We start from the raw sequence: 20,704 nt of genomic DNA, 5'->3' as shown, positions 1-20,704 counted from the left end.
TATGAATATAATTTTTACAAATTTTTTATAGATTCAGAAAATAACGAAAAATAATAAAAATACGAGAGACAAAAAACTGAACATGTGCAGAGTTGTGTATCCCCTCAAATTAAACATGATTACATGATCTATATGAATATAAAAAAAATTTAAAAACAAAAAATATAGAATTAAACATTATATGGCATAGATCTTAAAAAGAAAATAAAAGAATTAACCTTTAAGAAATATCGCTAGAAAGAAAGAAGAACTAAAAGAATTTTGGCTATTCCTCTCTTTAATTTTTTTTATTATTTTTTTATTATTTTTTTATCTTCTCCTCCACATTTTTTTTTGTCCTCCTCCCTTTTTTTTTATTTTTTATCAGTGGGGTATTTATAGGGTTTTGGGAGAGAGGTGTGATAGAGTTTGAAGTCCTAGGGTGATAAGGTTCAGACAACTTAAACAATCGGGATTGAGAAATTTGGGTGAGACTGGGATATGGGTGAGGTGTTTCAACCAATAGGAAGAGAGGGAAAGGGAGTGGCACCAATAGGGAGTGAGGAAGAGAGTGGGGCCAATGGGGGAGAGAGAGTTTGTATAGGAGAGGGATAGAGAAAAAGATATTTCTTACTTTAATTTTCAAAAAATAAATTAAATGGATCCTATTTAAAATTCTTAACTAGACTTTCTTAGGCTCATAGCATCCAATTAAACTTAATTAGATCCATTTAAAAACTACCCATATCAAATTTAAACAAAATAAAATTTTATTTAGATTAAATTAATTTTCCAAAATGCGTATTATTAATTTTTTTTCAAGATCATGCCACGAAATTAATAATTCAGTTCCATACCTTCAATTATATCTTACAGTCATATAATTTTTCATCATCGGGTTTTCTACGGCCTTAATGCATATACTCGTCACAAAATAAGAGTCTACAAGCGGCTTGGCACAATTGGATTTAGTCTTTGCATGTATTATGTTATGAAGGCAAAAGTAGAATGGTCTCTTATTCGGCTTTCCATGCCTCACATTGCTTAATTTTGTTGCTTAATTGTTTTTACAAACTTTTGAGTATTGAATGGCTATTGAAGAATTGAAGTATTGGGTATAGTTCAATTTTCAAAATCGACTGAAATTGCTAATAATGTGGGTCATAACTAAATTGCTCTATTTCCTAATTTGCTTGAATTTTTTTTTTGTTTTCTTTGTCTGTTATTGTTATTGTTCAACTTTCTTTATTTTTCTTTGCTTGAAATGCTTTGAAGGAGTTGAAATTAGATGCAAGAAGGAGAGAGACAAAGGGATTACAAGAGAGAGGGATACAAAAGAAATAAAGGGCCCGTTTAGTATTATTGTTGAAACTGCTATTTAAAAAATTACTTTTTTAAATATGCTAGCTAAAGAGTATTAAAAAATAATTAAAAATTAAATTTGATCAGTTTTAGTCATAAAAACATTAAAATAATAAAACAGTTTTTTCCAAACGGCTTTTTTCAACAACATTTAAAATGGTGCTTTAATTCAGAAAAATAGTTTCAGCCTTTAAAACTCAATGCCAAACATGTTGAAAAATGGATGAGAGACGGAAGAAAAGGGAGAGAGAGAGAAAGGGTATTATCAATATAGCTATTAGGGTAATTTAGTCATTATAAAATTTCTCGCTCAATGGACCATAAGAAAATTGGTTGACTAAAGAAAATTAGAATAACGTTTAAATCTTTTAATTTTTAAAATACAAGCATGAAATAATTAGTGATAAGGTCCGAGGACTATGTGTAAATTTCCCTTTAAGGAATAGGACACGATAAAGTTAATCGTTTATTGTTGATTTACTAGAAAATCTAGCAGCATAAAAAAACCTACCCTCAAAATTAAAGGAGTTAAGCAAAATAGTAACTGGATTAATTGACTATTGTTTTTAATTATTTTCTGAATTATTATTTTTTTAAAAAGATTTTTATATTTACATGTTCCAAATTACCAATATACCCTTAATTTAAAGAAAAAAAATTTCAAAGAGCCTAATGCGCCCTTGTCCCTCGTGTGTGTCCGTACCTGTGTTTGTATCAACACGACACAATGTTCTCGTCCAATCCAACGTCTCTCAACTGATGTGTCAGCTCTTGAAGCAACTTGCATAGCTCTTTACTTTTGGGATGTGACTTTTCACCCTTGCGAAATTCATGAACCATTCCATCAATTTCAATTGAACTACAACCTGGAGTCTTCTTCATGTTATTTTGTTTCATTGCCTTTCTCCACCTCAAAGCATCTCTCCATCTATTTGCAGAGGAATATATATTTGACATCAGTATATATGCACCATCTTTACTAGGTTCCATCTCTACAAGTTTTTCCATTACACTTTCACCAAGTTCAACCTTAGCATGAATCTTGCAAGCTCCAAGAAGTGATCCCCAAACAGAAGCATCAGGTAAAATTGGCATCTTATTTATGAACTCTAGTGCCTCACTAATTAGCCCAGCACGACCCATAAGGTCAACCATACAACCATAATGCTCTTTTTTAGGTTCTAGGTTGTAGTGCCTCAACATGTCCTCAAAATGTCTTCGCCCTTCCTCTACAAGTCCCGCATGACTACAGGCCGAAAGGACACCAACAAATGTTACTTCGTCTGGCTTTATGCCCATTATAAGCATCTCGGAGAAGATATCCAATGCTCTCTTTGCTTCACCATGCATTGCTAAGCCAACAATCATGGCCGTATAAGAATAGACATCTCTACATCTCATTGCTTGGAAAACATTGAAGGCTTGGTCTATACTTCCACACTTGGCATACATATCCACTAGTGCGTTCCCAACATACCCATCAGCCTTGATATGATTTTTGTTAATATAAGAATGAATCCACTCCCCCAGCTCTAGCACTCCAAGACTAGCACATGAATTTAACACACCAACAATAGTAAAGGAATCAGGCTTTAAACCCATATTTTGCATCATGCGGAACATGTCTAGGGATTCTTTGGATTGTCCTTGCTGCGCTAGCCCCGATATCATGGAATTCCAACCAACTACATTCTTAATAGGCATCTCGTCGAACACCTGACGAGCCAAGTCAAATTGGCCACATTTTAAGTACATATCTAGCAATGCATTACCCAGAAAGACATCCGAATGGAAGTCAATTTTGTGATGATCCATATATGCATGAATTTTCTTACCGATATCCAAATCTCTCAATTTAGAGCAAGCGGAAAGTACAACCACCAATGTCATTTCGTCGGCTCTCCAATTCATGCGAAAGAATGTATTGATGGCTTCGGAGCTATAATCCATCTTGGCATATCCTTGGATAAGAGTGGTCCAGGAGATCAAATCACTATCAGGACCTTCATCGAACACCTTCTCAACAGATTTGATAATTCCACAAACAGCATAAAGCCTCATCAGAGTGTTCTTGACGAACACATTTGACGCAAGACTCGTTTTGATGGAATAGGCATGAATCTGCTGGCCTTCTCTGAGAGACTGGGATTCCGAGCAAGCCTTGAGAACGTAGGGAACAGTGTATGTATCAGGCAAGAGACCTTCTAGCAACATTTCCCGGTACAATCCCATCGTAGGCCTGAAGCTGTTCTTGCAAATTGCGAGTGACTGGATGATTGAATTAAAGATGAAGACATGATTATGGTAGCAGAGCTTGACAAGGGAGCAAGCGTAGGAGAGGATGTTTTCCTTGCTGCTAATGAAATCAAAATGTTGAAAGACATAAGTGATTTTAGCACTTAGGAGCTGGACTGGAAGAGGGGCTTTTCTGGCTTTGGCTTTGATAATAAAAGCATGGATTTGCTTCATTTCTCGCACAGATTTGCATGATTCCAGACTTGAAAGCAGAGAGAATTCTTGAGAATTAACGAAATGGGTACGTGCACCTGGGATTGTAGTAGCAGCACAAGCAGAGGAGGGAGTTGGGAGAGTCATCATTTTTTTCTTTTTGGCTCGGACTAGTAGGCCATGGCTGTGGCTTGCTTAAAATTCCATTGACAAATGAAACGGCATGTCGTCAACATGGAGGGCTTGCCAGCCGAGGGCCTTGGGTCAAAATAGTCAGGGCACACGACCTTTTAAGTAAAACGACGCCGTTTCATCACCGGGCTCTGGCTCAACACCGCAGGAGAAAGTGAGAAATTGGTGGGAGTAGAAACAGGGAAATAGAGACTAGAGAGATAGAGAGGGACTCTGGTGAAGTCAGGTATGTGCCGCGATTAAAAAGTAGAGAGAAGTGGCCTCAGTGGTGAGGTAAGAGGAGAGAGAACCCGAAGGTTTCTTCTCCGCTTCTAGCCGTTTTCGACACTTTTTGAACCAGAGGTGAGTTTCTCTCAAAATCGCCTGACATCATAGTAGTTGTTTTCCCAATGCAATCTGTGGGTCAAATCTAGTTAACCTCAATTATCACTCATCAGCTCATTGAGGCTAATAAGTAACGCAAATTTGTGCAGGTACTGTTACTTGAGTAATTGAGACCCTAATTTGTTTGCTGGTGTGAAGAGATGGAGAATCCAGATGGAGCTGAGACAAAGGTATGTTGGTATCTTTGATTTGACTGAGATTCTCCTCCTTGTTCTGTGCTTTTGTTTATATCAAGTTTGATTTCAATTTTAAGGATCAAACAACTGGTGCTGGAATGGTTGATAAATACAATGTTGAATCTGCAGAAATTCTAGCCAATAGCGCACAGGTTTGAATTTGTGATTCGTTTGTATTAGTTTCTTTTTTCTTTTTTTTGTTAAGTGTGGATTTTAATCTCCTTTTTTTTTTTTCAAATAAATTTCAGCATTTGCCCATTTCTCAGGCAGCACCAATATATGAGCAACTTCTGTTGTTGTTTCCAACAGCTGTGAGTTTTTTTGACTTCTAATGATTTATGGACTAGGCCTTCTCAAATTGGATTAGCATAACAACTCATTTAACTTTTCTTTATTCCCTGGCCAATGCATTTCATGTCTTCTGCCAAAAAAACTGTATGCAAGTGTGTTTAATTTTTTTGGGGAAAAAAATCTATGTTCCCTCTTCTTATTTTATAATCTTAATGTGTATGCCAGAGACATATCTGGCCATATAGAATCTATCATGTTTGATTTAAGCAAGCTTTCATTGATTAATTTAGAATAAGACTAATATATTTTTCTTTTTCTGTTTCCAGAAATATATTTTTAGGAGTTAATCATGTTGTTGATAGAGTTGTTCATACTTTCATTTCTTTATTTTTATTTTAGTCGCAAATCTCTCTTTGCATGCGTCTATCACACCATTGAACCATGGTGGAAAAGCTAATTGTAAGACATGAGTCTGCTGCATTGATGTTTGCAGTTAGATATTAGCGAAGCTCTTACACAATTATTTAAGAATATCTTTTTGAATTAATTGTCAGTCAAGATATGACAAACAGTGCCAGATATCTTATTTGAAGAGGACAATGTTGTAGAGCATTTACTAATACTGGGATATGGTTGCTTGTCTTGAGAATTTTGTCAGCCCGTATTGAATCAAATGGAATGTCATTCATGTTGCCATCTTGGTCTTCTGAATCACTAAATGCTGTAATTAAAAATATATTTAGTAATTCTATATATTTCAGTTTAGTAATCATTACTTTTATAGCATTGCTTTGGAAATAATGTGTATTGTTTGGCTTGTTTAACTAACTTCATCTTTATCCTCTATGATTCTTTGAACATGAATTATGACTATGATTCTTTAAAATACTGTCTGCCTTTTTGAAGCTATTTCCCTTTGTGTCTAGGCAAAATTTTGGAAGCAATATGTGGAGGCATATATGGCTGTAAACAATGATGATGCTACAAAGCAGATATTTAGCCGGTGTTTATTGAATTGTCTTCAAGTTCCTCTTTGGTATGTCTTTTCTTTGTATGTTAACATTTCACTATTGATACTTCCATTTAATTTCTTATTGAAGTTGATATAGTGCACTCTGAATTTTCTCCACTTTCCAGTGGAAAAATATTGTTTTATGTTGATTAAGGAATAGCAAGAAACAAATCTAACCTTATATCTGCACTCAACAACAGTTCTACATCCCTAGCGTTCCAAAAAAAAAGTAAAAGAAAACTTTGACCTAGGCTACAGATTGTGTAGTTTTTCAGGTGACTTGTTGCTTACCACTAATAAGTGCTTATTTGTCATTGAGGTTGGAGGGTCAAAACTGCGTTCAGGAAAAAAAAAAGCACCATTTTAGATATAGAAAAAAGCAGTTTGGAAAAAGTTTTTTTTTAATTATTTTAGTATTCTTATAACTAAAACTTATTAAATTTAATTTTAAAATTATTTTTTAATATTCTGTAACTAGTATATTTAAAAAAGTGTTTTTTTCAATAGCAACTCCTACAGTAATGCTAAACAAGCCCCTATGTAGCACAGCAATGGAAACGTTGAGACAGGGAGACGATATTTTGAAAAATATAGGAAATAAAAACGTGGGAAAACGCGTAAATATAAAAAATATAGATATATATATATATATATATATATATATATATATATATATATATATATATATATATTTAACAGCTGCCTTCAAGTTCTCTAGCATCTCCTGAAGAAAAATCGAACCAAGCCACTAACCATCAAAACGTATATAAAAATCCATCATTTACTTCATCTATTTCCTTATCTAGATGCAAAAACAGATCAAAATATCGACGCTCACTAGACGTTCCAGCCTATAGGCAGTTAGAAATAAGCTCAAAAGATTGAGATTTAGGACCTAGGGTTCCCACAATCTTCGTCAATTGCAGGAAATAATCAACAATCGATGATCCAACCTCTGTGCTGACCATGTGAGTTTTCTTCTTCTTCTTCTTCTTCTTCTTCTTCTGTTTGCGAAGTGTTGCTCTTCTGTTTGCGACGACTTTGGTCATCTTCTTCTTCTTCTTCTTTTTCTTCTTCTTCTTCTGTTTGCAAAGTGTTGCTCTTCTGTCTGCGACCGCTTTGGTCCTGTGCGGACAGAAACGCGTTTCTTAAGAGGAAATGCGTGTCCAACTTTTGCAATTTTTGGACACGACCCTACCACATTTCCTTGCAGTGTCCCTGCATTTTCGACACGGAAACGTTTTCGAAATGGTAACGGTGACACAGCGAAGCTAGATAAATTACTCATACACACACGTTTGAGAAAGAGAATTTGAGAGTAAAAAAATCTGTTGGAAATTTATTGATACCCAAATTACATGTAAATAAGGGTATTTGTAAATATTAATTTTCTAAACCTAATAGGAATTTGCTTCAAGCAGAATTTGCCTACAATAGTGCCATTCATGGTGCTATTGGAAGGTCTCTATTTTCAGTGGTATACACAAAAGTGCTTCAACATACTCTTGACTTGGTCAAATTGCTTAAAGAAGATGGAAAGAGTGTAGCAGCCAAGAACATGGCAGAATAAGTTGTTGAGGTACACAAAGAGGTAAAGTTGAAGCTGGAAGAGGCTAACAAGAAGTACAAAGAAACAGTTGATAAACACAAGCGAAAGCAAGTGTTTGAGGTGGGTGACAAGGTGATGGTGTTCCTAAGGCAAGATATTAGTTGAATAAAGTACACCAATATCGTATAAATGCACTTTATATAAGGACTAGCTGAAAACTAGATAAATTCCCCCACTTTTAGACAGGTGTAGGCTTTTCTAACTTTAGTAAATGTCTTGAGTTTATTCACACTCGGCTAGGTGAACCGCTTTTTCGTTTAGCATGAAACTGAGTCAAGAACCGTGAGAGGTTTCCCGTGAGTACTTATAACAAGTTCCAATCGAAGAAATATGGACTTTATGAAATTGTCAAACGAATCAATGACAATGCATACGTTGTTGATTTGCTGGATAGCATGGGAATTTCGCGTACTTTCAATGTAGCTGATTTGTATCCATACCACTTCATGGATGACCCTTTGTATCCTCCTAATGACTCAAACTTGAGGTCCAGTTTTTCCGAAGTGGAGGAGACTGGTGTAGAATTTATTTGTGATAATTTTATTGAAAAATAGGAGAAGGTTTAAAGGGAAAAATAAAGAAAGTATTCTGGTGTGAAAACGGTAGAAAAACAAGTTTGAGGCAAGTTTGGGTGGGCAGTAAGGGGAGCTACGATTTTTAATTATTATTATTATTTTGCTCCAATAGTCCTAGGTCAACTTGGACTCCCTGTTTAGCAAGTTACAGCAGTAATAATTGTTCTAGAATTAATTTTGAGGCTTTTTCTATTCTATTTAGGACTCAATCATGTTTGTTACTTTGGCTAGGACTATTTAATTTCCTACTTTATCTTTATCTTCCTAATGCATTTGGATTTAGTTTAAGTTCCTATTTAATAGAGCTATTTACCTATTAGGATTGGGAGTCTAAAACTCTATAAATACTCCCAAAACTATGTATTTCAGATTTAGATTTTAATCAATAAATTTTTAGCAGATTTTTTTTACTCTCAAATTCTCTTTCTCACGTGTGTATGTGTGTGTGTGTGTGTGTGTGTGTGTGTGTGTGTGTGTGTGTGTGTGTGTGTGATTTATCTAGCTTCGCTGCGTGTGTGTGTGTGTGTGTGTGTGTGATTTATCTAGCTTCGCTGCGTCAAACGGGGAAACTTTAGAGGATGCTGTTTTTGTGCTTCATTGACAGTGTGTGTGTGTGTGTGTGATTTATCTAGCTTCGCTGCGTCAAACGGGGAAACTTTAGAGGATGCTGTTTTTGTGCTTCATTGACAATGTGTGTGTGTGTGTGATTTATCTAGCTTCGCTGCGTCAAACGGGGAAACTTTAGAGGATGCTGTTTTTGTGCTTCATTGACAGTGTGTGTGTGTGTGTGTGATTTATCTAGCACAAACGGGGGGAAACTTAGAGGAGAGGATTTTGTGTGTGTGTGTGTGTGTGTGTGTGATTTATCTAGCTTCGCTGCGTCAAACGGGGAAACTTTAGAGGATGCTGTTTTTGTGCTTCATTGACAGGCCCTAAGATGAATTATGAAGTTGTTCTATGCTTTTTGATGATAAGCCAAATAATTTGCAATATTTCATTCACAAAAAATAGGCTTCAAAGCCCAGCTATTGTATTGCATTTTTGATCTCAAATCAATAATTCCAAAAATGTAGAATTTTTCTTTGAGCTTGATCATATATCTGACGGTTTGGGGAATCTTTTTTTTTTAAGTGGAATAAATTTTATCTAAAAGGTAGGACACAAAAATCTAAGGGGGAGAACAAAGAAATCATGTTGCCAATATGACTTGATGGTATAAAATCAATCCAGGCAAAGGAAGTCTTGGTGCCTGAAAAAGGAAGAAAGTCAGAAAATAAAGTATAAAGAGGAAAGGAATTGTAGGGAACAATAATAGCAGTAAGAGATGAAGGAAAAAGAAAGATCACTGAGGGAAAAGAGGTACAATGATGGAGCTTTTTTAAGGCTACTTCATAAGCAAGGAATCCTCTCTTTCTCTCTGCATATATTTTTTTTTTTTCAAAGAACCACCTAACCTAAAACTTCAAACTTGCAGGTGGGGACTCAAGAATGAGTTTTAGTATCTCTAATTTGTTCCTTACTTGAACATCCATTGCACCCCTCTACCTAATTATAGTTAGTGCTTAGGATTACAGTTGTGGACCTTCTTGATTGATTGAGAGGCTTAATACCGTGTTGTTAAAGGTGTGCCTCAGGCTTAAGGCTCCAATCCTAATGTCTCTATAGGTGAAAGGCAAGCCATCTTTAATACGCGCTTTACCCTATGTGCCTAGGCATACATCTTGTTCCAGGCACAAGGCTCTAGAAGGCGTTCCTTCTTTATTTCCACCTCCAACGAGTACTTCCGTTGGCAAAAGACAATACCACTCGACTCGGAATTTGTCGATATGCTAGAATCCAATGTTGATGCACTTTGGAGTTGTTGGAATTAGAGTCACGATGATAAAAGGTTGCTAGAATCTCATCAAATTACCACACTTAGGATTGCAAATAGCCGATATTTCTATTTTTAACACTCATGCTTTGTAAATCCCTCTCCACATACCTCTTTTCAATCCTCTCTCATTATCTCTCTCATCTTTAATGCTTCCTTTGTTTCTAGTTTATCTAAAATTATCTTTTCTTTTTTTTTTTTTTTTTTTTTTTTTTTTTCTTTAAACCATTCACAATGCTATGTTGGCCATTTATTTTGAGATTTTTTTAAAGGACCATAAAATGTTATTTAGGTCATATGTTTATTGATTATTTGCTCTATTTTCTAAAAAAAAGAAACACTAACATGTAATCTAGTACCATTGTTTCTAGGTTATCTGAATTGTTCTTCTCCTTTTTTCTAATAACACTTATAGTTCTATTTTGGTTTGTTTGTGAATATAAAAAATCTGGGGTTTGTTTTATTTTGTTTTCTAACAAGTTCTTATACTATCTTTTAAAGGGGAAAAATGATATTAATGATGAAGTCCTTATTCATTTTTATGTATTTTTCTATGCTTATTAATGCTTTGTAGATTGATATTTTGATAATTTTGGTTCAGTAGAGCTATATTTATGATTATTTGATTTTAGTTTTAATTTTTTTTATTAAATTTTATTTTTTGAACCTCATGTCATTTAGGTGCGCCTGCGTCTTGTATCTAGGCCCAGGTTCTCTTTGCCTCTTTATGTGCCTTGCTCCTTTAATAACTATATCTAATAACATGTTAAAAAAATGCTAACACTGAAATTTCATAGTTGTAGATGAGGTTTTAAGAATGGATTTTAATATCTATGACAAAATTTCCCTGTTGATTTTGCTTCATCATGTTGTTAAGTTATTTTTTTCTAATTTTTTTTTTAATTTCTTTATGTTTGTAGTTGATCTATTTAGTTTTGTTCTATGATTGTGGGCTTTGTTGTAATTAAGAGTTCTGGGGAGAAAAGAAAGGCTAGTATTTTTAAGAGCTAATGTTTGAGTATACAATAAATGTGGACAATTTTTTTTTGACTTTCTTATTGGTTTTTGCTTCAAAGGCTTAAACAAGAATGCAAGATAGTTCTAGTAGACATTCAATGAGACTAGAGAGCATTGTGTATGGCTGTGCTGATGGTTTTCATTGTTTTGTTTCATCAACGAGAGGAAGGCATCTTATACTCCTCTTAGGCCTTTTTTTTTTTTTTTTTTTTTATCCCCTTCTTCTATTGGCTGATATTCTTTTATATAAAAGAATAATTGTTGGCTTTTGTAGGCGCTGCTACATTCGATTCATTAGGAAGGTCAATGAGAAAAAGGGCGTAGAGGGACAAGAAGAAACAAGAAAAGCTTTTGATTTTATGCTTGGTTATGTTGGTGTGTTTTCTCATTTTTAATGTTGTTTTGATGTGTTATTTTCATTATTTATAGCAAAAGGTTAAATTTGTTTCACCCTTGTAATAGAGGTCATCTAGATATCCTGTTGCAAGAATTCCATTCCTATTTATCTTTGAGATAAAACACAATTTAATGGTAGTGTTAGAGGATATACATAGAATTAGATTTCATTGCCTTCTTAATTCAAGTTATTCAAACATAGAAATGCCATAAATATTCTGAATTCCTTGCTTGCCAAAAGAGAAAAATGGAATCTTGTTTACCATTTCTATGTCCACAGTGAACCATATGTTCCTATGACTATAATAAAATTGCATTAAATTTCTTCATCTTCTACAAACTGTATATAGAAGTTTGCATGAATAAACATTAGATAAATAAAAAAAGGGTGACCCACTATACTAAGTATCCCACATTCGTGAGTTTTGGGTAGGGTTAATGTATGCAACCTTACCCCTATTTTGTACACAGGATGTTTCCGTGGTTGAACCCATGAGCTCCAGGTCTTAAATGGAGTAACTTTACCATTACATTAAAGCCATCCTCAAACATTGGATAAATAAATATCTATATTTTTCATGAAGAATAACCCTAAATTCAGATGTTCACTATGTAAAATAACTTGAAATGAAAGTTGAACACTAATTGAGTTCAACCTCTTAAATCTATTTTTGTTCTTTCATTAATAAGTATGTAATGTAAAAGGAACAATATTAGAAACTTTATTCCTCTCTTCGTTTCTTTCTCCACAAATAAGAAGTCTAGGAGTGGAAAGTCTTCCTTGCATTGGCCCTAAAGAATAATTATTGGCCTGTAAGCTCATATTGATGATATTTCTTTTCTCAACAACATCTCTAACAGCTATACCTAATAGACTCTTAGGTTGTGCCCCTGAGACTGTTTAATTAAGAGTGCATGGTTTGGTCGTCAGATTTTTTATAAGCTTTAGCCTTTAATAAGAAGTTCTGAAATGAATTGCGATAGGGTTGATATATTGTACAATTTCAATTTTCAACCTATTAGCTATAGAGAAGGATTTTAGAAAACAGTGGAATCAAGTCAACAATACCACTCATAAAAATGACAAAAATGCTTAGCAGGCAATGGTAGACTACGTTGCTATTCGAGCCTATGGTTTCTTCTCTGGGATATGATGGCAGGAAATTTTACCCAAGTCATATGATGAATGTAAAACTGATTTTGGAGCACATTTCTGGCACTTTGGGGTGTGGAAAACATAATAGTTGGAGATACAATAATATTGGAGCCAAAAAAAAAAGAAAATAAAATTATTATATTAGTTAGTTTCTGTGGTTGGAACTCAACATTTGAATCCTCAACCCTTGCTCTTTCTGTCTCTCTCTAAATACCGAACTTTTTGTTTTTCTCTCTCTGAATAGAGCCTGGGAGGAATTAAGCTACTTGAGCCCCATGCTTAACAAAAAAAAAAAAAAGTAAACAAGTGCAATGGCTAATTACCTGATGGTAATAGATGGTATCTGCTCGTGAGTTTAGGCTTTGTTTGTTTCATAGAAAATAACTTCCCTGTGGAAATCATTAATGAGAGTGAAAATTTTTGATGTTAAGTTGCAATGTTGAAAGTCAACTGGAAAATATTTTTTGGCATGTAGATTGGAAAATATTAATTTGTTTTCAGTGAATGAGATTATTGGACGGACCTATAAGAACTTCATACTCTGCTATTTATAGTTGAATATGGAGAAAATTATATGAAAAAGGGGTAAATTCTGAATTTGCTAGTGACAGCTAGAGATGATCAGCTGTGGTTAATACACTAATGGATTTCTGCCAATATGGTTTCCTATAAGTTCTTTCTCCTTTCATGAGTCTTTGAAAATCCATAAAGTGAGTTCTGGTTTTGAAAGCTGGAAGTCATTTTCCTTGAAAATAACCTAGTTTCCTTTTGACTAGGAAAACATTTTCTTTTAGTCAATTTTTCCTAAGTGGCCGAAATACTGGAATTGTGGAAATATTTTCCACAAAAATGAAAAGAATTTTGGAGGTAAACCACTGTTTCTCAAGTTAAATAGCCCATTCAGGATACTGATTGTGCAACATATAGATGTGAATAAAAGGCGTAATATGATATTTTTGACAAGAATATTAAATGGGAGTGATCTAATGGGTGCTTATTTCTGATGCATGTGCTAGCAGGTGCTGACATAGCATCTGGACCTGTATGGATCGAGTACATCACCTTTCTAAAGTCACTGCAGGTTTGTTGAGTTTCCAATTCATGATTTCCACTTAACATTTTGGGCCGCAAACAGATGTGTGGGAGGCATATAATTGGTTTTTTGCCTTGTTTCTATACTTTGCTTATTGTATTGTTATTTTATTTTTCTTTGGTTGTTCTTAGTGTGAGATTATGTTGCAGGCTCTAAATGCACAGGAAGAGTCACAGCGGATGACTGCTGTACGGAAAGCATACCAAAAAGCCATTGTTACTCCTACCTATCATGTTGAGCAACTTTGGAAGGACTATGAAAATTTTGAAAACTCTGTTAGCCGACAATTGGTATTATTCTGGTTATGTGACATTCATTTGTGATGCGTTTTTATGTGCCCATGTCTGTATAGTTCTGTCATCTGATTTTTCGTCTTAACCAGGCCAAAGGACTATTATCTGACTATCAACCAAAATATAACAGTGCTAGGGCTGTCTATAGGGAGCGGAAGAAATATGTTGATGAAATTGATTGGAATATGCTAGCTGTACCACCAACTGGCTCCCACAAGGCAATTTCCTGGTGCTTGTGGTTATTATGATTTTTTTTTTTTTTAAATTTTTTATGTGGTATTTGTCCACAAATGTGTATGACCTTACATGGTTTTGGGAATCTAACCTGAATGTGTAGAAAGATAAGGCTTGTGAATTAGGTAAACAGCAAGTCACTTTTTCAACTGAAGTGTTTCATTTCTTCTATTTTGGTTCCTCCTCCTGCTCTCTCTCTCCCTCTGCTGCCAGTTTAGCTTCTTATAAATTGGCTAAGGACAAGAGTGAATTGTGTGGGAATAAATGTCATGATGATTAGACTAAAAGATCTTAAGGTGACATTTGGTTTGTGCAACCAACTTGATGTAACAACTGATCTTCACCTCTTATATAATTTCAAGGAAATGATTTTCCTTTTTTTGTTATTTTTTATATCAATCTGCTATTTATTTTAGTGGAAAATTTTTGTGTGGAATTAGGATTTAAGATCAAGAGTAAACTGAAATGATCCTCCTTTTATAAGCTTACCGTGCATACAGTTTTTGTTTCAAATGTTAAATGCTTATTGGTAGGCTTGTTTCAAATGGATTCCTATATTTTGTCATTTATATTTCCTGCTTTTCAGTATACTTTTGAACAGGAAAAGGTGGCCTGTGTGAGAATGGTCTTTATTTTTCTTTTTTATGAGTTCTGATTTCCTGAATTCCATCTTTTAGGACAATTAGTAATATATGCCCCTGCTCTTACAGGAAGAACTGCAGTGGATGGCTTGGAAAAGACTTTTAGCTTTTGAAAAGTAAGAAGACTTGGCATTTTATTTATTTATTTATTTATTTTCTTTTCTTTTGATCCTGACAATCTTGACCACCTTCTTCCCCCTCTTCCATCAGGAAAAAAGAAAACCAAAATAATAAATGTATGCTTCCTTTGGCACTAAGCTTTGCAGCTTTAGATAACACATTGATATGCAGGCTTGAAGGGGAAAACTAAAGAACACTATGTCTTTCAAATATCAAAACCCTCGGAGGATAGTATCACACCCCAAATCTTCATGCCTGGATGATATGTTGAGTTGTATGGTGCCAGAAACACCATATTAAGATTAATGAAAAGCATAGTGGCATAAATTTTCTACATCCCAAAGCCAAGTATTTTTATCATAAGGACTCATATTCTTCTTGATTCTATGCTTTTTTGCTTGAGGTGGAATTACAGCTCCGTCACATGGAGATTTTACTCATCTATTTTGCAATGGTAGATTTATAGTGTTTATTATAATTAGAAGAAATCATACCTGACTTTAAATATGAGAAGCTTCCTAGTTGATCATGTTTTTGCAAAGCAGTGTTGTTAAAATCGCTAGGCACCCTTAAGGCGAAAAGTTACTCCATTGCCCGAGGTGCTATGTGCTCGCCCGAGCGAAGTGAGGCACTAATTTATTCTAAAATAATAAATAATTAAATATATAATGTAAAAAAGTCTAACATATTACACTATCAATAAATTGTCAAATTTCATAATTTATTATATGCTTTAAGCTTTAAGATCAAAAGCATTAAAAAAACAAATCAAGTCAGCTTTTCCCTTTCTCAATTTTTTTTTTTTTAAAATAAATTTCCCTCCTTGGGGCAGGTGGCGCCTCTCCTGGGCACTTAGGCAGCGTCTAGTTGAAGGCGCTTTATCCGGGTGCCTGGGTGAGCGCCCGGGCGCCTCTTGACAACGCTGTTGCAAAGCTGTAAGAATTTGAAAAAGCTTTTTTTGTCCTTTATATTGCTAACCTGGGTGCCTTAATGTTTAAGGGAAACATGAAAAGTAGCATACTTTTGAATTGTAATTTTATCAACTACTGCAAATTTCAATGTTCAAACCTGATTTCCTTTAGAGCAATAAAATCTTATTCTTACATCTTGATTATTTTATCACTAATTTTTTGTTGTCATCTAATAGGTTATAAATTTTATAAATGTCAATGCTGTTTTAGAGCTGAGACTGAATTTGACATCCTTTGTTTATGTAAAAAAGATAGACAATATCATTGAGATGCATTGACATGTTAAATGAGAGGTTCATACCTTAGATATGGAGTGCCATATTTTGGTGATGTTTGCTGCATCTTTCATTACTTGGATATTGATTTTTAGCTACAAAGTTTAGATGTCTTTCCCCCCTATAGGTATTATGGATTAATTTCATATAACTTTTTTATTTTAGAGGAAACCCCCAAAGGATAGACAGTGTGTCCTCCAATAAGCGAATTGTATTCACCTATGAGCAGGTAATAGAAAATTGCTTCTTTATGTTTCTTGTGTCTTTTCCGTTCTCTTCACCAGAAATTTCTGGCTTCTATTTTGTATTGTAAAACCGAGGTCAATGAAGCACATCTGTCTCTATATGCTCTGGTTATTTTTTTGAAGCTTATAAATCCTTTCATTTGACTCAAATATCATTTATATACATGTATTGTTTGTCCTTGTTTATGCTTTAGTTAAACGAGTGTTGTAAACTTTTTCAATGGTTTCATTTCATCCCATTGTGCAGAAAAAAAAAAGTGTGTGTATAACTTCTGTCTTGATGTATATATTTCAAAAGCCAAGATTTTATAAAATTTTGGGTGTCTAATATCTTATGGAATATTGGGATTATTGGCATCTTATATGCATAAATGTTACCATGTGAGCCACATGTCCATGTTATATGGACTAATATATGTTTTGTGCTAGAAGTGTTAAGAGTATTATTGTTGAGGAGACGCATAAACTTGTCTAGTTGAGGACTTCGTGAAATGTCACCATTGTACGGTGTGACTGAAAGCAATTGTGGCTCAAAATAATTTTCAAAAGGGGCACTCCATGATAAATGTCATTTTCACCTTAAAGCTCTCTCCATAGTTGGTTTCTACAGATATATTGTCTCTATAATAGCCTACTAATTTTGTGCAAGCAATGCCAAATTCAACCTTAGCTGAGGAATTGTTGAACTTTTCCTTGCAGGCCCAGAAAAGGGGTTTTCTACTTTTTGAATTGATAGCGGGCTAGATAATATATAAATCAAGATATAAACTGAAAATTTTTTCTTGCATGAGAATAGGATTTAGTTCTTTGTAAAGAAATCATGTTCTTTACAAAGAATTAAGTCCTATTCTCATGCAAGAAAAATGTTTCAGTTTATATCTTGATTTAGTATCACTTGATCGTTTCTTTGATGGATTGCTTACTATATGCTATTTGTATCCAGTGCCTGATGTATTTGTACCATTATCCTGATATATGGTATGACTATGCTACTTGGCATGCAAAAAGTGGCTCTACAGATGCTGCAATCAAAGTATTTCAACGGGCTTTAAAGGCTCTTCCAGGTAATTTTATTTCTCCTTTGCCTTTCGACAAAGTTTTTGAACTTTTACAGTATATCCATATATTGCCTTCTTTTTTGTTCTTTTTTATGCTATAATTGACTTGACGATTAACAAATAGGCAAGTAAAACTATAATTTTCAATTGGCTTGAGGAAGGCCTTTTCTTCTTATTTCCTTTATTCCTTTGGAGCAACTTATTCACTCTCTGTCTCTGTCTGTCTGTCTGTCTCTGTCTTACTCACCAGATTCAGAAATGCTGAAATATGCATATGCTGAGTTGGAAGAATCCCGTGGAGCAATCCAGGTATGGAATTTCCATATGTTTCTTCTTTTTTTCCTTTTTGTTAATGTGATAGACTTCTTGGTTCTTGTTCTAAGCATATTCCTGCTTTAATGCAGCCAGCAAAGAAAATATATGAAAGTCTTTTGGGTGATGGTGTTAATACAACAGCACTAGCACATATACAAGTAAGTTCTTTTTGGACTGCTGGAGAATTTTTATTCTATTATTTTGTTTAATATTCAGTGAACATCTTGTTGCTTGCATAGCAATGCTTGTTCTCTTGAATAAGTTTTTGAATGTTTTTACGGTGTTTGAGAATGCAGTGCCAAAAATTAAATAGAGTTGACTAAATGAAATGCAGGCCATATATTTACAATTTCCCATTATTCTATAACCTAAGTTGCATATATTTTAATCAATACGAGATTGCGCCAAGAAAACCGCAAGCAAATTTATTCAAATAGTGCCTACCATTTAATGATTTATATGCAACTCTTAACGGGGTTTGAACAAGAAAATTGTATATGTATTTTGATGCTGGTGGTGGTAATTTTATTTTTTGTTTGGCATGATGATTTTGATGCGGTTGGTGGTAATTTTATTTTTTGTTTGGCATGATGAGTGGACTGGTATTTACTCCCTGTAGGACTGCTTTCTTTACAATTTCTGTTTACTTGAGATAGGGATTTTTGGATGAGTTCTTGTTTGCAGCGTTCATCAATTGGTTGAATTGGATGTAGATGTGATTGGGAGTGAGATTTTTCTTCTTCTTCAACTCTCTTTTTCTGCCTTTATTTATTTCTTTGTAATTATCTTTCTAAAAAATGTCAGTGAGAAGAAGTGCTGAAGCAGTGGGACAGTTATTTCTTTTTTATTTATTTATTTTTGGGATAGAGTGGGACTAGGTTTGATGGAAGAATGTAGAAGGGGCTGTTTTTGAAGTATTCTTATTATAGAACCTTTGCTAAGGACCCTTGGAGGGAAGTCACCCAATTTTCCTTTTGAGGCAGATTGGAAGGTGTGTGCACTCAAAGAAGGTACTATTTTGCGAGGGAGGTGGCTAGGAAAGCAAAGGATGTTCTCAGTGAACAAAAAGAGTTGAAACCATTGGGTATTAGCCTATTTAGATGCTTCATGGCATATGTGTTGCTGAAACTTTTAATCACTTGCTGTAGTGTTTGTTCTCTTGGAAACCAGTTTTTCACTTGTCATTATTTCTTTGTTAGCGGCAGGCTGATTTCTACATGAACTGTGGGCTTGAAGTGGTCTATCTTATTATAGAAAATGAAAAAAAAAAACTATCTTCTTTTAATCCCTTTCATTATTTATTTATCGATTTTTGTCAGTTTGGACTTTGGAGGTAATGAAATGGGTAAATTTCACTCATTGTTCCTGAATTTAGGGCCCTATAAAAACATTGTCCTTAAACTTTGATTTGTAGCATAAAAACCTTCTCAACTTTAATTTGGTGAATAATAAACTCCCTCTTATCAATTATAACCAGTTTCCTGATTAATACGTTGATGTGGCATCATAAAAAAAAAAAAAAAAAAACGCACTTGAGTGGACTTAAATGCCCTCGAATAAAATCCCTATCATCTTCCCCAAATACCTTCTCCTCTATCTCGCTCTGTCTCTCTGAACCCACAAAACCCCCCCCCCACCCCCCCCCCCCCCCCCCTCCATGTCATCCTTTCTATCTCTCTCTAGATTCAATGTTCAAAGAAATTGATCCTCTTCATGGCACTTTTATAACTTGTTTGGATTGAGGAAAATTAAGGGAGGAATCAAAATGGGGGAGGAAAATAGCAGAGGAAAGCTACTTGATTCTCTTTGGATGCAGGGAGTAAAATAACAAGAGGAAGCAAAATATAAGTTATAATCCCCCTGGTTCAATCTCTTCGAATCAGAGAGTAAATGAGCAAAAATAGAAAAGAAAGTTATTGTATATACTCAAATTACATTTTTGACCATATTTTCTTTCTTGAAACTTGTGAATAGATTTTTTTTTTTTCATCTCCCGTTCTTACACAGCTACCAAGTATGATTCAAAAACTCTTCATCCAAATATAAATAAATTTATTCTTGTAAAATCATTGAATGAAAAAGTTCCTCTTCCCATTTGCATGATTACTATTGGTTATTACAATTTTTTAATTCATTGTTATAAGAAATATGTTAAATATTTATCACAATTACTAAAACTCTTTTTTAAAAATATAGAGGGTAAAATTGTAAATTTATAAAGCATTTTCCATTCCCCTCTTTATTTTCCTGTCCTTCCAAACAAGGAAAATATTTTTATTTTCATTTCATTCACTTTTATTTTCCTTACATCCAAACAAAAGGATAATGAGGATTATCTGGTTATTTCCCCCTCTTTATTTTCTTTCCTCTCTCATTGTTTTCCTTCCTCCAATCCAAACAAAGTGGTAGTCATGCTTCCAATCATATTTTGGGCTTGGCAATAACTTTTTCAATGTTTGGCTTGGTGGCTCTTCCCCACTCGATCCCCTTTCTCTCTATTACACATTCTTTCTTCCCCGTTTCCCTCCTCACCTATCCATTCCCACCATCTCCATATCTCTCAATCTGCCACAATCAACCTCACGCTCTCTACTTTGTCTCTCTAATTTTTCCTTTCTCAACCCATCAACAACAAATCAGAATTTCAGAATAAATTCCATAATTCAATTCAAATACATGTCAACAAAATCAGCAAAATCCTTCATATCTTTTAGTAAATTCCAGAACTTCAATTCAAATATCAACAAAATTAACACAAATCAATTAAACACAACATTAACCCATCAAACATTGTGATGTTCAGAATTTAACTAAAATACGTGTCAACACCCATTGCTGTTGCTTCTCCTTCCTCACACGATGAGCTCGAGCTGAGTTTTACTCATGAAAATGGAGATAACCAATGAAACTGGTAGTTACCACTTACACACATCCCTTTACACCTAAGTCCCTTTTGTACTACTGCTTGTGGAGATTGAAAATGGAAGGC

The 20,704-nt window shown here is 34.4% G+C and overlaps 2 protein-coding genes across 3 annotated transcripts in view; one reads left to right on the top strand and one right to left on the bottom strand.

The window, feature by feature from the left end:
* Positions 1-1,738: 1,738 nt before the first annotated feature.
* On the bottom strand, positions 1,739-3,946 carry LOC131175337 (pentatricopeptide repeat-containing protein At1g31430-like). The gene has a single exon (XM_058139138.1). It carries the CDS (start codon positions 3,937-3,939, stop codon positions 2,056-2,058), a length of 1,884 nt encoding a protein of 627 aa, XP_057995121.1. The 5' UTR covers positions 3,940-3,946; the 3' UTR covers positions 1,739-2,055.
* A 167-nt stretch (positions 3,947-4,113) lies between these two features.
* The window catches only part of LOC110647784 (cleavage stimulation factor subunit 77), a 38,565-nt gene continuing 21,974 nt past the window's right edge, over positions 4,114-20,704 (top strand). Inside the window, exons 1-14 of one of the 2 annotated variants that reach the window (XM_058139137.1) lie at positions 4,114-4,323; positions 4,455-4,535; positions 4,619-4,693; positions 4,790-4,852; positions 5,759-5,868; positions 11,193-11,293; positions 13,487-13,551; positions 13,713-13,853; positions 13,946-14,074; positions 14,801-14,847; positions 16,263-16,326; positions 17,286-17,406; positions 17,651-17,709; positions 17,805-17,873. In XM_058139137.1, the coding sequence (XP_057995120.1) occupies positions 4,506-4,535; positions 4,619-4,693; positions 4,790-4,852; positions 5,759-5,868; positions 11,193-11,293; positions 13,487-13,551; positions 13,713-13,853; positions 13,946-14,074; positions 14,801-14,847; positions 16,263-16,326; positions 17,286-17,406; positions 17,651-17,709; positions 17,805-17,873 (1,074 nt within the window). In that variant the 5' untranslated portion in view covers positions 4,114-4,323; positions 4,455-4,505. The remainder of the gene's footprint in view (positions 4,324-4,454; positions 4,536-4,618; positions 4,694-4,789; positions 4,853-5,758; positions 5,869-11,192; positions 11,294-13,486; positions 13,552-13,712; positions 13,854-13,945; positions 14,075-14,800; positions 14,848-16,262; positions 16,327-17,285; positions 17,407-17,650; positions 17,710-17,804; positions 17,874-20,704) is intronic. The other variant, XM_021801764.2, reaches the window with a different exon arrangement.

The sequence above is a fragment of the Hevea brasiliensis genome, chromosome 17 (assembly GCF_030052815.1).
Source record: "Hevea brasiliensis isolate MT/VB/25A 57/8 chromosome 17, ASM3005281v1, whole genome shotgun sequence".
NCBI classification, from domain to species: domain Eukaryota; kingdom Viridiplantae; phylum Streptophyta; class Magnoliopsida; order Malpighiales; family Euphorbiaceae; genus Hevea; species Hevea brasiliensis.
The sequence above is the reverse complement of the archived record's forward strand: the minus strand, read 5'-3'. Positions and strand labels throughout refer to the sequence as shown.